Raw genomic sequence first — 16,196 nt, 5'->3', positions numbered from 1 at the left:
TCCCACTTATTAAACATGTCATTTTATAAATCAATTAATGGACACCTCCCGACAGCTCCACTGAAATAAAGACACATATTATATATGTGAATTTGGTGGCAAGGCTCCACAACCAACCCTGTGCACACCTCTTGCTTATATCATGTTCTATATAAAGGATGAAGTTTGATGTCAACGTGGAACCAATACATTGATATGATTTAGAATTAAAAATAATTTTTGATTCTACGCGCAAGGCTACAGATTGCATCAATATCAACCATGGCCTTCGAGAAGATGCTTGGATTACTTATGTGTGGATTTTTCTGCTATTGTTTTACCTAATGGTGAATCTCACAAGAAAGCAGTCTAACAGCTGAGGAACATAAGACCAAACCAACCAAATAAGTCAATTGAACTTCAGGGAAATATCCTTTGCACAAATTTACCAAGCTACCACATCCAAACTCTAAAAAGCTTAGATCACATTCACATCTCAGACTGAAGGACATGGGTTCTCTATATAAGGGAAATAGGCTCAATGAATAATGTCTTTACGTGATCCTTAGTCTCACGGTCTTGAACACCATACCCGTCCCGGTACAGATATATGCATTGAGCCATCCTAGGAATGTCCATTGCCATTCCAATAAAAGTTTGGGAGAAGGGAGAATTCAGATTTCGCTCTTCATTCATCTTCTTCCATGTTTCATCAATCAAGAAGCCTATGTATTTGCGGGCATCGTCTTCAGAAGCACTAGTTTCATACATGTAACATTGTATGGATTTAGGAACATCTCCTCTTTTTAACTCATCCTGAGAAAAAAATGTATGTATCAGTATTATTATTATTATTATTATTATTAAATGATGGATTGTTAGTATAGAAAATAAACTAAAGCAATCTCTGATAATTAGGCTGCATACAGATGATGTCCCAAGATCATCTGAAAGACGGAAAATCGTTGATGACCAACGGATTATATCGCGGAATCTCTCTAAGCATCCCAAGGCCTCCTCCGTCATTGGATTTGTGATGAAAAAATAGGCATGAACTAGTGTTAGTGGACCTGATATAGAAATCATGGCATTGTTGATGTACTCCTGTAGAGATGGCATATAACCTTCGTGGTACCATTTCGCCTCAACTAAGTAGGATTTACTTAAATCTGCCCACTGAAGAATTAATCATATAATGAGCCAAAAGCATATCTTGCACAGGAAATTTCGTCAATTTGATTATAGAAAGATGACTGAATTTTTCATCTGAAATGTTACCGCTTTTCTGAGATATGAAATGATGTTGAGATCGTGTTCTTTAAGAACATCATAAGCGGTTTCATTAGTGAAGTTGTAGAGAGCAAGGAAACAGATCTTCATGTATTGTGGAAGTTGCTCCATTGCATTGGTATCCCATCTGACAGTGGAAACAAAACTAGCATCCCAACCTCTATTAAATTAAAAGGACAAGGAGTATACAGAAACCACCAACCTGTCAACAGCATCTGTAAAGAGCTCAAGTTCATCCAATGTCCCATAAACATCATAAACATCATCAATTGTTGTTATCAGCGAAATGAGTTTTGTCAACATTCTCCTGCAATATCCAAACTGAGGTTCAAATATAAATCCCACAGCCCAAAGGAAATTCTCCACCAATCTGTCCCTAGAAAAGCTCGATTTTTCTGGGAGGCGTGTGCTCCTCCACCACCTGCATTTGTAAGGCCCAAAAGAGGGGATATCAATATTAGAATTTGATAATACTTTGTAGCTGCTAAACTATACACGAAAATGAGAATATGCTCACTCCTACATTGATGCATGTTTTAGATCCTCCTGGTATGTTGCTTGCACCATATTGTAATCCAGTTTAGCAAGCTCAAGTAAAATGGGATTCATGCCCTGGCTTCTCTCATATATATCTATGAACCATCTTGCCTCTAGCCTTAGCATTCTCCAGTGCAGCGGAAGCTCCATGGCATGGTTTATTATCGCAGTAAGATCATTTTGATCTACAGTCCGCTCAAGGTATTCTTCAAGAAAATTTCTTGTGAAATCTCTAGCCTCTTCTAGGATATTTTCACCTTTTACGGAAAGGTATGAAGCTTCATACAAGCATAGAATTCCCTTGATATCTTCATTAAGCCATGGATTAACAGTCCCCATCTTGTTTATGAAAATATGGAAAACATCTGCAACATTCAATATGACAATAATTATGCTGAAGTATAAATATGTCGCACAGAATTTATAAAATCCCAAAAATCTTGTGCTCTTTATGCTATTCTCATTAGGCAACTAATTGATCTAGTGCTTCCTATATATGCTGTTTTACCTGGTAGATCGTGTACCTCTTTCCGCTGCCTGAAAAAATTATTAAAACAGTAGTGAAGACTAAATTTAAACCTAGGACTCGGTAGTGTCTAATACCTTGAGGAACATGGTAGCCATGCTGTCTTAGGAGTCTAAATTCAAGAGCTGTGGCATATAAATCTCCATTTTTCCATGTATCATTCCTATTGTAGTTGTTGTATATGCTATGCAATATTCTCTTTATTTCTTCCCCAAAGTGATAATGTATTCCAAGCCTTTGCAAGGTATCAATTAGCTCCAGTTGATGCAAAGGTTCCCCGACTTGGCCAAGCATCATCTTTACATCTCCCTTAAGCTTCTCCAATTGTCTTGTATATGTTTCTCCCTGCATATAAGACACTATATCCGTCAAAAAATCAAGTTGAGTCCATTAATGAACAATAGTACTAAAAGTTAGCACCTACCACATAATCACTCGTTAGTGACCGGATATAATCATGGTCCCAAATTGAAGGTTGGTAGCTTGCGGTTCGCCTCACAATCACAGCAGTTTGGCTACTAGTTTTAGCCCCACCCGTGCATTGGACTGGACCAGAAATGCAAACACCCTGCGATTTTCCGCGGCAGAAGCGGCTTGCAGGTTGCAGTCTTGTAAAAGTGAAAAAAGGGTTTGAAGAAAGCGTCAGAAGAGCCATAGGAGTGGGACAAGCTGGATCACATTGCCAGCAGCTATATATAGAATTTGTGGTCATGTGCTCCCATGTTTGCTGTAAGATTAAGCAATAGTATTATGTCAAATTTGCAATAATGCTAGTATGCCCAGCTTGTCGGCCTTTAGATAGGAGTCTCAAAGCATATTGTATTGATGGGGTCATAACTATCTTTTCATAGAATAAAATATTCAAAAAGAGTTTTATTATTAGGTTTCTTTTCCATCGCCATAAAAAGTCTTCTAAAATTTGGTCGATTGTATGGTTGTACTTGATTGCATACCAATTTTAGAAAAGTGATTTTTATTTAATTTTATTAGACAAGTTATATTACAAAATGATTTTAACTTTATTTTATTTCAAGAAAGTTCTTCAATTTTATCAAAAAAAGCTCTACAATTGATACAAATTATTTAATTTAAAAAAAAATTATAAATTTATTTTTTTAAGAAAAAGAATTTCAAAATTATATAAAGAAAACATTTTAAAAAGAGAGAGATTTTATCCCTATTTTTGTTGAAAAGAGAATCTGAATTTTATTATTATTTTTAAGAATATATATATATATTTTACTTTTATAAAAAATATTATTTTTGAAAAAGGGCTTCCTATTTTCATTCAAAGGTTATACAACTTTATTAAAGAAAAAGGATTTTACCCTTTTATTTAAAAAGATTTTGTAATTTTATCTTAAATAGTATTTTTATGGCTTTGATTTAAAAAAAGTAGAAAAATACATGGGCCCACCCCTTGTGCCCTATGGTTTTTTTTTTTTGCCCTTTTATAGCTTCCAACCTTTTTTTCTACCGCAAATCTCAGTCCACAGACGGCCCACGTACAAAGTAAAACCACAGCCAAAGTCAGTCGTATGTAAGCCCTAACAAATCAAAAACAGAAGCCCAAATCAAACAATCAATACTCTAGACCCAAGAGAAAAAATAAAATAGGCCCAAAAATCAAATAAAAGTTGGCCCAAAAGGATATCAATGTCCAAGTCCAATCCAATGAGCCCAGTATCAATAATAGAAGCTCAAATGCAATAGTCTAAAGGTCCAAACCCAAGTGAGGCAAATTACAACCCAAGGAGTAGAGCACATGAACCCAAACTCAGGCCTAAACTCAAATGGAGAATCCAATTAAAGCCTAAAGCCTAAAAACAAACCCAAATCCTCAAAATTAAAACTATGATGTGGAGGTGTGTTATAGACACTTAATGCAAATTAAGTGCTAAACTCTTCATACTAATGCATAGACCCCACCTCAATTTTTTAGACTTAATTAAAGTAGAAACCAGATTTAACACGTGAAAAGTGTAGGTCCATAAATTGGTGACTTCGTTGGGACTGTGAAAATCCCATGTCTATCATTGGCTTAATCAATTTCAATTTAATTAAAACTAGTAAACTTATTTTGCAATGCTCAAATAGATTAAAATCCCACTTAAATGCATTCACCTCTCATAGGATTAGGTAGTGTTTTTTTTTTTCTTTAAAATCTGAATAAACTTGAGTTTCACTTAAATCTAAAAAGAGTTGAATATCATTGAGTATTTGTATCATTAGTTTTTATTTATTTATTAATGAGTGAATATTATTAAGTCTTAAATAGTTTGTCTTTATTCGTTTCTGAATGTATAATAATATTTTTTTCATGTTAAAAATACATATAAAATTAATCATCATATTTTTTTTTAATTTAATTTGAAAACTAATCAATTGAAAAAGAAAAAAAAAAGAATAGTAAAACTTATTTCTAGATACTTCACAATATTAGTTAGAAAATTGGTAATTCGATAATAATTAGAATTTCCAATTATAGTTGACTGCTAAGAAAATATTAGAAGATTTTTTTAATTCAACCTTTGTTTCTATTTAAACTTTATTTAGATTTATGGATTTGTGAATTAAATGTGAGTTTTATCGTTGACATTAATTTCTTAATTTTTTTAATTGGAAAAATAGTATAAACTTCTAATTTTTTATTTTTCAAAATGACCTAAAATTGTTTATTCTAGTGGATATTTAGAAGAGTTTAAATTATGCCTTGAGGTTTTAATTACAAAAATTCATTAAAATATGATATTGAGCCCTTTAATAGAAAAAAACATTTTAGTATATGATAAAGTACTATAAAAGGTATTTTGGAGCAATAAGGACTTCTCAAAGCATTATAAGGCAAAAAAAAAAATAGAGAGCTATATGGATGAAAAGAATTAGAAGTAAGAGCAGTAAATACTATTCATTTAAGTCCAACTCTTGAAATAAAGTATAGCATTTTAGGTTAAGAGTAACAAGATGATTAAGACTCCATTTGCACCTAAAAGTACTTATTGGCACAAGGATAGATGTAATTGCAAAAGGAATGAAGCTATGAACAAGAAAAAGATAATTTTTCAAGTCAAGTTTTATGAGAATTTGAACTTGACATATGTTTATTCTTATGAAATATGAAGGTTTGAGAGTATGACAAATTCTTGAAGCTTTTTCCAATTGCATCATAAGTTCGCATAGAGATGTTAGAGTTATTTATTTTCTATATTAAAATTATTATCTTTCTTTTTAAGAGTATGGATGAATTAATATTTTCCTTTTTATTTTCTTTGATTGTAAACCTATTTAAATCCAATTTGTGTTATACTTATTTTTCAAGTAATCATAATAAGAACCCTAGATTTTTTTTTCTCCCTTTGTTTGTGATTCTTTCTAATATTCTCACAATTGATAATTTAATTAATTCAATAATATCAATAAACCTACTTAAAGTCACCTTTATCTTGGAGATACACTGAAATGATCTAATCCTCCTCTAATATCACACTCAAATTAACCTAAGCATGATTAGAACAAGTTCTCTTTTCTTAAGGTAGCGATAGGGATAACATATAGTCATAGTGAATCGCCTTACCAATATTTCATGTTAAGTAATCATACCTAGACCCTATCCATATTTTGATCACGTTGAATAACTCAATAAATAATGATATTACACTTAATTGTGTGGTAGCATGCTCCCAATATAAAATCTTCTTAAGGTATGTACCTGGCATGGCTTTCACTAAAGCAGCTTTTGAAACAGTATTACATGTGCCATCAAGCATCTTTCTATTAAAATATTATTGGAATTCCGCTTCTGCAGTATTCCATGGAATCCAGTATAACCCAAACAATCATCTACAGCTTGCTCTTGCTAAGTTCTCCTCAATGGCTGTTTTCATGCTTTCTTCAAGCCCCTGTTCTCAGGAAAACTATACTGCCACCTAGAAGGGATTTTTGGCTGGGAAAATCCTTTAGTAGCAAGGCTGCTCATCCGGTACAAAGCATAGTTGTCAACAGAGCTTCTTATAAAACTGCTAATAGGCGAACTGCAAATTATCAAGCCCCCATTTGGGACTACGACTATGTCCAGTCACTAACAAGTGATTATAGGGTAGCTATTCATTATTCTTAGCAATGTGTTTTAATCGTTTTTTAGCTTGATGTTGCATATGAATATATTGTTATATGTGCAGGGAGAAACATGCATAGGAAGATTCGATCAACTAAAGAGGGAGGTGAAAATGATGCTGGGAAAGGTGGAGCAGCCTTTGGATCAACTTGAGCTGATCGATCTCTTGCAAAGACTTGGAATATCTTACCAGTTCGAAGATGAAATCAAGAGACTGTTGAACAGCATATACTGCAATCATAACATTGATGACAAGTGGAAGAAAGAGAATTTGCATGCCACAGCTCTTGAATTTAGAATTCTAAGACAAAATGGGTATAGCATTCCTCAAGGTATATCAGTAATATCTTCATTTTTGGTACAGAAAGATGAAGTACTGCATCCTAAGGCATATTAGAGATCTTAACTAATTCTTTGCTAGCAGTAAAGGTCTTTATTTGACTTTGTCTCTATAACAGCTAAAAAATGAGCATTTTTTATTGCAGATGTTTTTAGTAGTTTCAAGGATGAGATGGGGGGCTTTAAGGCATGCCTTTCTGAAGATATCCAGGGAATTCTGTGTTTGTATGAAGCTTCCTACCTTCCCATAGAAGGTGAAAGTATCTTAGAAGAAGCTAGGGACTTCACAAAAAAACATCTTGAAGCATGTCTACAGCAAAATATAGACGAAAATCTTGCCATACTGGTGAGCCATGCTTTGGAGCTTCCACTGCATTGGAGAATGCTAAAGTTAGAGGCAAGGTGGTCCATAGATGCATTTGAGAGAACACAGGACATGAACCCCATCTTGCTTGAGTTTGCAAAATTAGATTACAATATGGTGCAAGCAAAGCACCAGGAGGATCTAAAGTATGCGTCCAGGTAAGAGCAAATGTGCATATTCACATTATATTATTTCAGATACAGCCAAATACAACTTATCATATCCTAATACTTTAACCCTAAAAGGTCATTATAAAAAAAAAATAGTATTACTTCGGATGCTTAGATCTAAGTTGCTAACAACTATATTGTATGGATTCTCAACTCTAAGAGGATATTGAGTCTATGCCAAAATCAATAGGAGACTTTGACCTATGAATGAAATCTTAAAGTGGTTAATATCCCCTCATTATTGATGGAGGCTAGTGACAACATGTATTCTCAATGGAGGCAACAAGTATTCTCAATAGAGGTAACATGATATCTCATGAAATTGAGATAATATGTCCTCTTAGGTAATCCAAAGGACATGTGATCATGAAATTTGTGGCGTTGTAATAATTCCTTAAGTGAATTTGACATACGCACTTTATGAACTAGAGTATGTCATTTGATCACAAAATAAGTGGGATTTGTAACTCAAGGATTAGAAAGGTAATCTTGATAGGTGATAACACTCCCTTGTTGGATTATGAACACCAATTCATAAAGAGTTTGCATTCAGTGGATAGTAAGTCACAAACTTGAACTTCGTATCTTTTTTATTTACTTAGGGTATTAGAGTGTAGTTGATTTTTTTAGTGGAATATTGAATTAATTTTAGAATTGAATTCTGAATGAGTCAATATTCCCTCAAAATTCTATGGGTCCCATTAATGGTCCCTCCTCTAAGCTCATATACCATGATGACATAGTTTATGAGAGTTAGATTGATTTTAGGTACACTCTTATACATAAAGGCGCTTTGGTAATCATGCAAGGTTGCATAGGGGTAGTAAACAAGGTCTCTGAATTGAGCTAATTGTTAATTTTTGAAATGAAGGATTTGCATTCTTTACGATACATTTTGGATATTGGGGTAGCTTCTTTTTTGAAAGGTTATCTTATCTCACAATCTAAGTATATAGTCTATATCATGCTCAACTTACTAATACTAAGACTATTGATACTCCTCTTTAAGGTTAATGTTTGGTATTCTTCTTTTAGTAGTAACCGACCCCTTGTCAAGCCTTACTTTATAACGTACTATTGTTGGCAACTTAGTTTATCTTACTATTACATATATAAACATTGCTTATGTTGTTAACATTATTAGTCAAATTGCTTATCTTACTACAATTCATTAGGTTGTTGTTCTTCTTATTCAATGGTATCTCCAGGGTGATTTATTTTAAAATCTTTTACTTCTATCCACTCCCTTTTTAGAATTGCATGCATATGTTGATGTTGACTAGGCTAGTGATCCCAAAGATTGCAAGTCTATCACTAAATTTTATATATTTTAGGGTGATTCTCTTATTTCTTGGAAGAGCAAAAAATTGACTATCATTTCTTGATTTTCCATACAAGCTAAGTATCATGATATGATGTCTACCACCAATGAAGTGGTTTGGTTACACTGATTATTTGTTTATATGAGTGTTTTTCTTTCTTGTTGCACTCTTATGTTAACCACTTGAGGTGAATATTTCTTTTTCTTATCTTACTCCTTGGCTAATATGAGTATTTTTCTTTTTTGTTTCACTCCTATGTGTTGTGACGATAAAAGTGTTATTTTGATTATTACACACAACTTTATCATTATGAAAGGACCAAATATATTCAAATTAATTGAAACTTTACTCATTATCATTTTCAAAAATGTATTTTTTTTTGTTTATTTTTTCTCATAAATTACAGACCTATTTACCAAGTCACATGCACTTCCATGTTTTTAGTTTTTGGTTAGCAAACTTTTGATGTTTTTTACGATTGTAAAATTATTTGTTATATATTATTATTATTATTATTATTATTATTATATAGAGATATAGATGAATTAATACTTTTCTCTTTATTTTCTTTGATTATAAACCTATTTAAATTCTATTCGTGTTATACTTAATCATAATAAGAACCCATATATTTTTTCTCTCATTGTTTATGATTCTTTCTAATCACACAATTGGTAATTTAATTGATTCAATAATATCGATAAAGCTACTTAAAATCACCTTTATCTTGGATAAACACTGAAATGATATGATCCTCCTACATCACACTCAAATTAATCTAAGCATGATTAAAACAAGTTTTCTTTCTCACCTTAAGATAGCGATAAGGATATCATATGCTCCTAGCGAATCGCCTCGTTAATATTTTATGCGAAGAAATCATGCCTGGACCCAAATCAAGATTATGATCACGTTCAATGACTCAATAAACAGTGATAATACACTGAATTGTGTCTGAAAAATAATAATAATAATTGGGTGCAAACAACACATGTACAGCAAAGGGCATCTTCTTAAATAAAGTATTCGGCAGCTTTTGGAACAGCATTCCATTTGCAATCAAGCATCCTTCTATTAAATATTATTGGAATTCCGTATCCAATCTAGAGGCAATCTAGAGGCACTCAATAGCAAAGTTTCATTTGCCCATTTTTCTGGGCTTTTTTAAATTTTGCAGCAATTTTTAAAAATAATTATTAAAAAAAAATAGTTGAAAAAATATTGATAGATCTACGGTAGTTTTGGCCACATAGAAGATGTCTTTTGAAGAAATACCTTCTACAATTTTCAAAATTATGATACATATTTAAAAGAATTGAATTTAAGATAAAGGTGTCTTTTGAAGAGACTAATTGTACAATTCTAGAAAATTGGATTTATATCAAAGATGTCTCTTGAAAAGATACTTTTCACATGACAAAAAATCTAATATGCATTAAAGGTGTCTCTTGAAGAGACACCTTCCACAATTTGATAAATTTGAATGTCTCATGAATTTAATTTTAAAATTAAAGATATTTCTTGAAGAGATACCTTTTACAATTCCTAAAAATTTTAATTTATACAAAAGGTGTCACTTGAAGAGACATTTTCCACAATTCCATAAATTTCAATATATACTAAAGGTGTCTCTTAAAGAGACACCTTCTACAATTCAAAAAAATTGGATTTATATTAAAGGTGTTTCTTGAAAAGACACTTTCCATAATTCCACAAAATCCAATATGTATTAAAAATTGTGGAAATGATTTTAAAGTAAAAGATGTCTCTCTTTAACATAAATTCGAAATTTTCTATTGTGAAAATTGTGAAAAGTGTATCTTGAAGAGACACTTTCAGTATAAACCCAGTTGTTTTTAAAATTATGGAAGGTGTCTCTTCAAGAAACACCTTCAGTATAATTCTATTTTTTGGGATTTGTGAAAGGTGTCTCTTGACAGAGACACCTTCCACAATTTTAAAACAAATTGGGTTTATACTAAAAGTGTCTCTTGAAGAAACACTTTCCACAACGTAGCCTCTATCAATGGTGACCTTTTAATATAAATCCATTTTTTTGGAATTGTAGAATGTGTCATTTAGTATATATTAGAATTTGTGGAATTGTGAAAAGTGTCTCTTCAAGTGACACCTTTTGTATAAATTAAAATTTTTAGGAATTGTAGAATGTGTTTTTTCAAGAAACATCTTTAACTTTAAAATCAAATTCACGGGACATTCAAATTTGTCGAATTGTGAAAAGTGTCTCTTCAAAAGACACCTTTAATGTATATTGGATTTTTTGTCACGTGAAAAGTGTCTTTTCAAGGGATACCTTTAATATAAATTCAATTTTCTAGAATGGTAGAAGATGTCTGTTCAAGAAATACCTTTAGCTTAAATTCAGTTATTTTAAATATGTATTATGATTTTGAAAATTGTGAAAGATGTCTCTTCAAAAGACACTTTTCACGTGGTCAAGACGGTTATAGATCTATCAATATTTTCTCAATTATCATTTTTTAATAATTATTTTTAAAAATTGCTGCAAAAGTTAAAAAAAAAAACCCCATTTTTCTCTACTATTTCGGGATGGCAACCCAAGACAAAAGGTTGGCCTTAGATGACTACTAGACCATAAGTCATCATAAAAAAAATATATTAAAAAGATATTTTAATCAATTAATTAATTATAGTTGTTTTATAATTAAATAAAAACATTGCCAAAACTATAAAAATTATCATAATAATTTTCTTCATAGATTTTTTTTTTATCATTAATATATTAATTAAATATTAAAAAAATTATGCATATATCAATATTTATTTTATATTATTAATTACAATTGAAATAAATGGATCATAGTTTTAATATTAAATATATTTTAAAATTAAGCATATTATAATTAAATGTCTTGATATTATTATTGAATAATATTTTGTGTAACTTAATAATAAATATACATTTATAAAATTTATATTTTTTATCTACACATATGATATTATTAGTAAATATAATAAATTATATCATACATATATAATTTTCTTTAATAAAACAATTTAAAAATGTTTATTATTACTTTTTATATCATTTTTAGAATTTTTCTTAATATTTTCATGAGTTTTAATTAATTTTTACCCTATCGATATTTATGTGAAAATATCTACTAATATCCTTTAATATACTCTGATATATCTGTAAAATCGAATTACCAATATATCTGTCAAAACCAATATTTTAGGGATGCATGAGTTCATTTTGCATTAGGCTCTTCAATAAATAATATATACATCACAAGTGCAAATAAATATGGATCCTGAATTAAAGATCTATAGTAGTGTGACCCCTTTCTACCGAGGCAAAGTTATTCTTATGAAATATATTCAAGATGTTTTATATATACTGATTTTATGTATGTCCATATAAAAACTAAATATTGAAATATAATTTTAATGAATTAATACATTTTAATTATTTTATTTTTTTAATTTTATTTGACTGATTATTGAAAATAGGAAGTCATTCTTATGATATTCCCAATGATTTTATTTGATTTTTGTCTTTTTTATACAAATAAAATCAAGTTCTAAACATTTTCATGAAATACTATAAATTTTATCATATATATATATATATATATATATATATATATATATATATATATATATATATATATATATATAATTATTTAGTAAAACAATTTAATTAAGTGTATTGCTATTTGTTTTTTAGTTATTAAAGGTTTTTTTTTGCTACTAATGGAAATAAGACTTCAAATTGCCTTTTAAGATGTCCAAAATTTAGATTGATTGTTTCATTATTGAATTCTTTGTCCCAAATCAAGAAAGAAATTACAAAAATTAATAATTACTTTATTTTCATAGCACAAATATCTTAACTTTCGTTCTCAAATAAATTCAAGAGAAATGACTTGTTATAAAAGTGTGTTCTTTTAGGCTTTTCTTAAAGAGAGAAAGAGAGTAAAAGAGAGAAGGTTTTTTTTTTGTTTTTTTATTTTTATTTTATGATTACATAATGGGAGTTTCTAGACAGTTTTAACTCCCCGGTTCTCATTTTTGATGGATTGGACTGGTTCAACTCATCTGGCTTCCAATACTTTTTTTATCATATTAATATTTTTTTCTCTAAAATTTTTTTCTGATATTTTCATAAATTCAACCACCGAAATGTTTTTGTAATGTTTGATATTTTAATTCTTGATGAGATCTCATCACCGAATCTAGACCCTTTTTAACTCCCCGGTTCTCATTTTTGTTGGATTGGACTGGTTCAACTCATCTAGGCTTCCACTTATTAAACATGTCATTTTATAAATCAATCTATGAACACCTCCCGACAGCTCCACTGAAATGAAGACAAATTAATATATAAACAAAGGTTGGTGATCGGCAGGGATTGCTACTTCTAGGATAAATAGAAAGATCCTAACAGCCACCCCATATTTGGATATACAATACAGCATAAAATAAATAAAGGATAAACACACATATTATACATGAGAATTTGGTGGCAAGGCTCAACAACTGACCTTGTGCACGCCTCTTGCTTGTATCATGTTCTATATAAAGGGTGAAGTTTGATGTCAATGTGGAGCCCAGTCCAACCCAAACAATCATCTACAGCTAGCTCTTGCTAAGTTCTTCTCAATGGCTCTGTTTATGCTTTCTTCAACCTCTATTCTAAGTCATAGCTTACTGCCACCTAGAAGGGATTTTTGGATGGGAAAATCCATTAGTGGCAAGCCTGCTCATCCGGTACAATGCGTGGTTGTCAATAGACCTTCTTATGAAACCACTGTACGGCGAACTGCAAATTATCAAGCCCCCACTTGGGACTACGACTATGTCCAGTCACTAACAAGTGATTATAGGGTAGCTATTCATTATTCTTAGCAATGTGTTTTAATCGTTTTTTAGCTTGATGTTGCATATGAATATATTGTTATATGTGCAGGGAGAAACATGCATAGGAAGATTCGATCAACTAAAGAGGGAGGTGAAAATGATGCTGGGAAAGGTGGAGCAGCCTTTGGATCAACTTGAGGTGATCGATCTCTTGCAAAGACTTGGAATATCTTACCAGTTCGAAGATGAAATCAAGAGACTGTCGAACAGCATGTACTGCAATCATAACATTGATGACAAGTGGGAGAAAGAGAATTTGCATGCCACAGCTCTTGAATTTAGAATTCTAAGACAAAATGGGTATAGCATTCCTCAAGGTATATCAGTAACATCTTCATTTTTGGTACAGAAAGATGAAGTACTGCATCCTAAGGCATTTTAGAGATCTTAACTAATTCTTTGCTAGCAGTAAAGGTCTTTATTTGACTTTGTCTCTATAACAGCTAAAAAATGAGCATTTTTTATTGCAGATGTTTTTAGTAGTTTCAAGGATGAGATGGGGGGCTTTAAGGCATGCCTTTCTGAAGATATCCAGGGAGTTCTGTGTTTGTATGAAGCTTCCTACCTTTCCATAGAAGGTGAAAGTATCTTGGAAGAAGCTAGAGTTTTAGCAAAAAAACATCTTGAAGCATGTCTGCAGCAAAATATAGATGAAAATCTTGCCATACTAGTGAGCCATGCTTTGGAGCTTCCACTGCATTGGAGAATGCTAAGGTTAGAGGCAAGGTGGTTCATAGATGCATATGAGAGATCACAGGACATGAACCCCATCTTGCTTGAGTTTGCAAAATTAGATTATAATATGGTGCAAGCAAAGCACCAAGAGGATCTGAAGTATGCCTCCAGGTAAGAGCAAATGTGCATATTCACATTATATTATTTCAGATATATCCAAATACAACTTACCATATTCTAATACTGTGGACATTATATTTTTATAGGTGGTGGAGAAGCACACGTCTTGGAGAAAAGCTGAGCTTTGCGAGGGACAGGTTGATGGAGAATTTCTTGTGGACTGTGGGGGAGATATTTGAGCCTCAGTTTGGATATTGTAGGAGAATGTTGACGAAAGTAAATGCAATGATAACAACAATAGATGATGTTTATGATGTTTATGGAACATTGGAGGAACTTGAACTCTTTACAGATGCTGTTGACAGGTTGGTGGCAGTGGATCTCCTCTATGTATACTTTAGGTATATGCATGTTAACTCCAAAATACCCGCTTGATAAAACCTCAAATATTTTGTTTTCATATATGTTCAGATGGGATATCAATGCAATGGATCAACTTCCAGAATATATGAAGATATGTTTCCTTGCTCTCTACAACTCGACCAATGAAATGGCTTATGACCTTCTTAAGGAGCAAGGTTCCCACATCATCGCATATCTTAGAAAAGCGGTAATGTTTTGGATTCCAAACTCGTGTCAGTACTCTTTGAATTAAATTTCATGAAATTTTCTGTCTCCTATTTACTATGGACTCATTATACAATTCTTAATCCTCCAGTGGGCAGATTTATGTAAGTCTTACTTATTGGAGGCAAAGTGGTACCACGCGCGATATACACCAACCCTGAAAGAGTACCTTAGTAATGCATGGATTTCAATATCAGCACCAGTAATACTAGTTCATGCGTTCTTTTTTGTTACAAATCCAATAACCGAGGACGCTTTGGAATGCTTGGAGCAATATTGCAATATAATCCGCTGGTCATCAATTATTTTACGCCTTTCAGATGATCTTGGAACTTCATCCGTACGCATTTTTCCTCTCTTTCTCATTTTGATTAACATGTTCAGTAAAGATTGCTTTGATTTCTAGGTCGAACAACAAATTATAACGGTTCTTTTTTTCATTGCCTCAGGATGAACTAAAACGAGGAGATGTTCCTAAATCCATACAATGTTACATGCATGAAACTGGCGCTTGTGAAGAAGACGCTCGAGAACACATAAAATGCTTGATTGGGGAGACATGGAAGAAGATGAATGAAGATCGAGTTATGGAATCTCCCTTCTCCCAGACTTTTATCGGAATTGCAATAAACCTCGCTAGGATGTCCCAATGCATGTACCAGTATGGAGATGGGCATGGTGTTCAAGATCGAGAAACCAAGGATCGTGTATTATCGTTACTAATTGAGCCCATTCCCCTGGTCTAGGAAGTTGTCAAAGATTTCTGGTTTGATAGTTGCTTTTATTCAATTGTATCAGATGGTTAGGTCCTACACGAAATGCAATTATCTATTCCTAATCGTCACAAATATAAAATTATACCAAAAGAGCAAAATAAAAAAGGAACTGAATCATCATTTCCTAGCTTTTTCTTAATCATCTAAAGTGACTGATTTGTTCCATTCAGTCATTTGTTTCATTGACTCTTTGGTTACCATATTGTTTTTTTTTAAAAAAATTGTTTCATTAAGCCATACAAGACCATTAATATTAAACTTCGGTCCCCAAGAAATATGCACATCATCATCATCTGGATTATGATCTAGACAATCAAATTATAGAAAAATAGTTCTAATACAAATAATTTTATTGGCATATTTTTCTTGTTGTCTTATTTTATTTTTTTTATTTTCTGTAGGATTTCATAAATTTGCGCATATAGTTAGGCATGAGTATTTATAAATAAAAT

At 31.7% G+C, this 16,196-nt stretch overlaps 3 protein-coding genes across 3 annotated transcripts; 2 read left to right on the top strand and 1 right to left on the bottom strand.

Moving 5' to 3' along the window:
* Positions 1 to 498: 498 nt before the first annotated feature.
* Positions 499 to 2,987, bottom strand: LOC100249802 ((+)-alpha-phellandrene synthase). The gene is given in 7 exon segments (NM_001281238.1): positions 499 to 795; positions 907 to 1,155; positions 1,258 to 1,396; positions 1,472 to 1,690; positions 1,793 to 2,171; positions 2,410 to 2,677; positions 2,757 to 2,987. Coding segments are annotated over 7 exon segments (1,782 nt in total).
* A 3,156-nt stretch (positions 2,988 to 6,143) lies between these two features.
* Positions 6,144 to 7,311, top strand: LOC104877905 ((-)-alpha-terpineol synthase-like). Its single transcript, XM_010647359.1, has 3 exons — positions 6,144 to 6,428; positions 6,511 to 6,778; positions 6,932 to 7,311. The coding sequence occupies exons 1-3, from the start codon at positions 6,144 to 6,146 to the stop codon at positions 7,309 to 7,311; spliced, it is 933 nt and encodes a 310-aa protein (XP_010645661.1).
* Positions 7,312 to 13,251: 5,940 nt separating this feature from the next.
* On the top strand, positions 13,252 to 15,714 carry LOC100263483 ((-)-alpha-terpineol synthase). The gene is made up of 7 exons (XM_010647340.2): positions 13,252 to 13,513; positions 13,596 to 13,863; positions 14,017 to 14,392; positions 14,488 to 14,706; positions 14,813 to 14,951; positions 15,060 to 15,308; positions 15,418 to 15,714. The coding sequence occupies exons 1-7, from the start codon at positions 13,289 to 13,291 to the stop codon at positions 15,712 to 15,714; spliced, it is 1,773 nt and encodes a 590-aa protein (XP_010645642.2). The 5' UTR covers positions 13,252 to 13,288.
* Positions 15,715 to 16,196: the final 482 nt, after the last annotated feature.

Source organism: Vitis vinifera, chromosome 13, assembly GCF_030704535.1.
Source record: "Vitis vinifera cultivar Pinot Noir 40024 chromosome 13, ASM3070453v1".
Taxonomy (NCBI): domain Eukaryota; kingdom Viridiplantae; phylum Streptophyta; class Magnoliopsida; order Vitales; family Vitaceae; genus Vitis; species Vitis vinifera.
The sequence above is the reverse complement of the archived record's forward strand: the minus strand, read 5'-3'. Positions and strand labels throughout refer to the sequence as shown.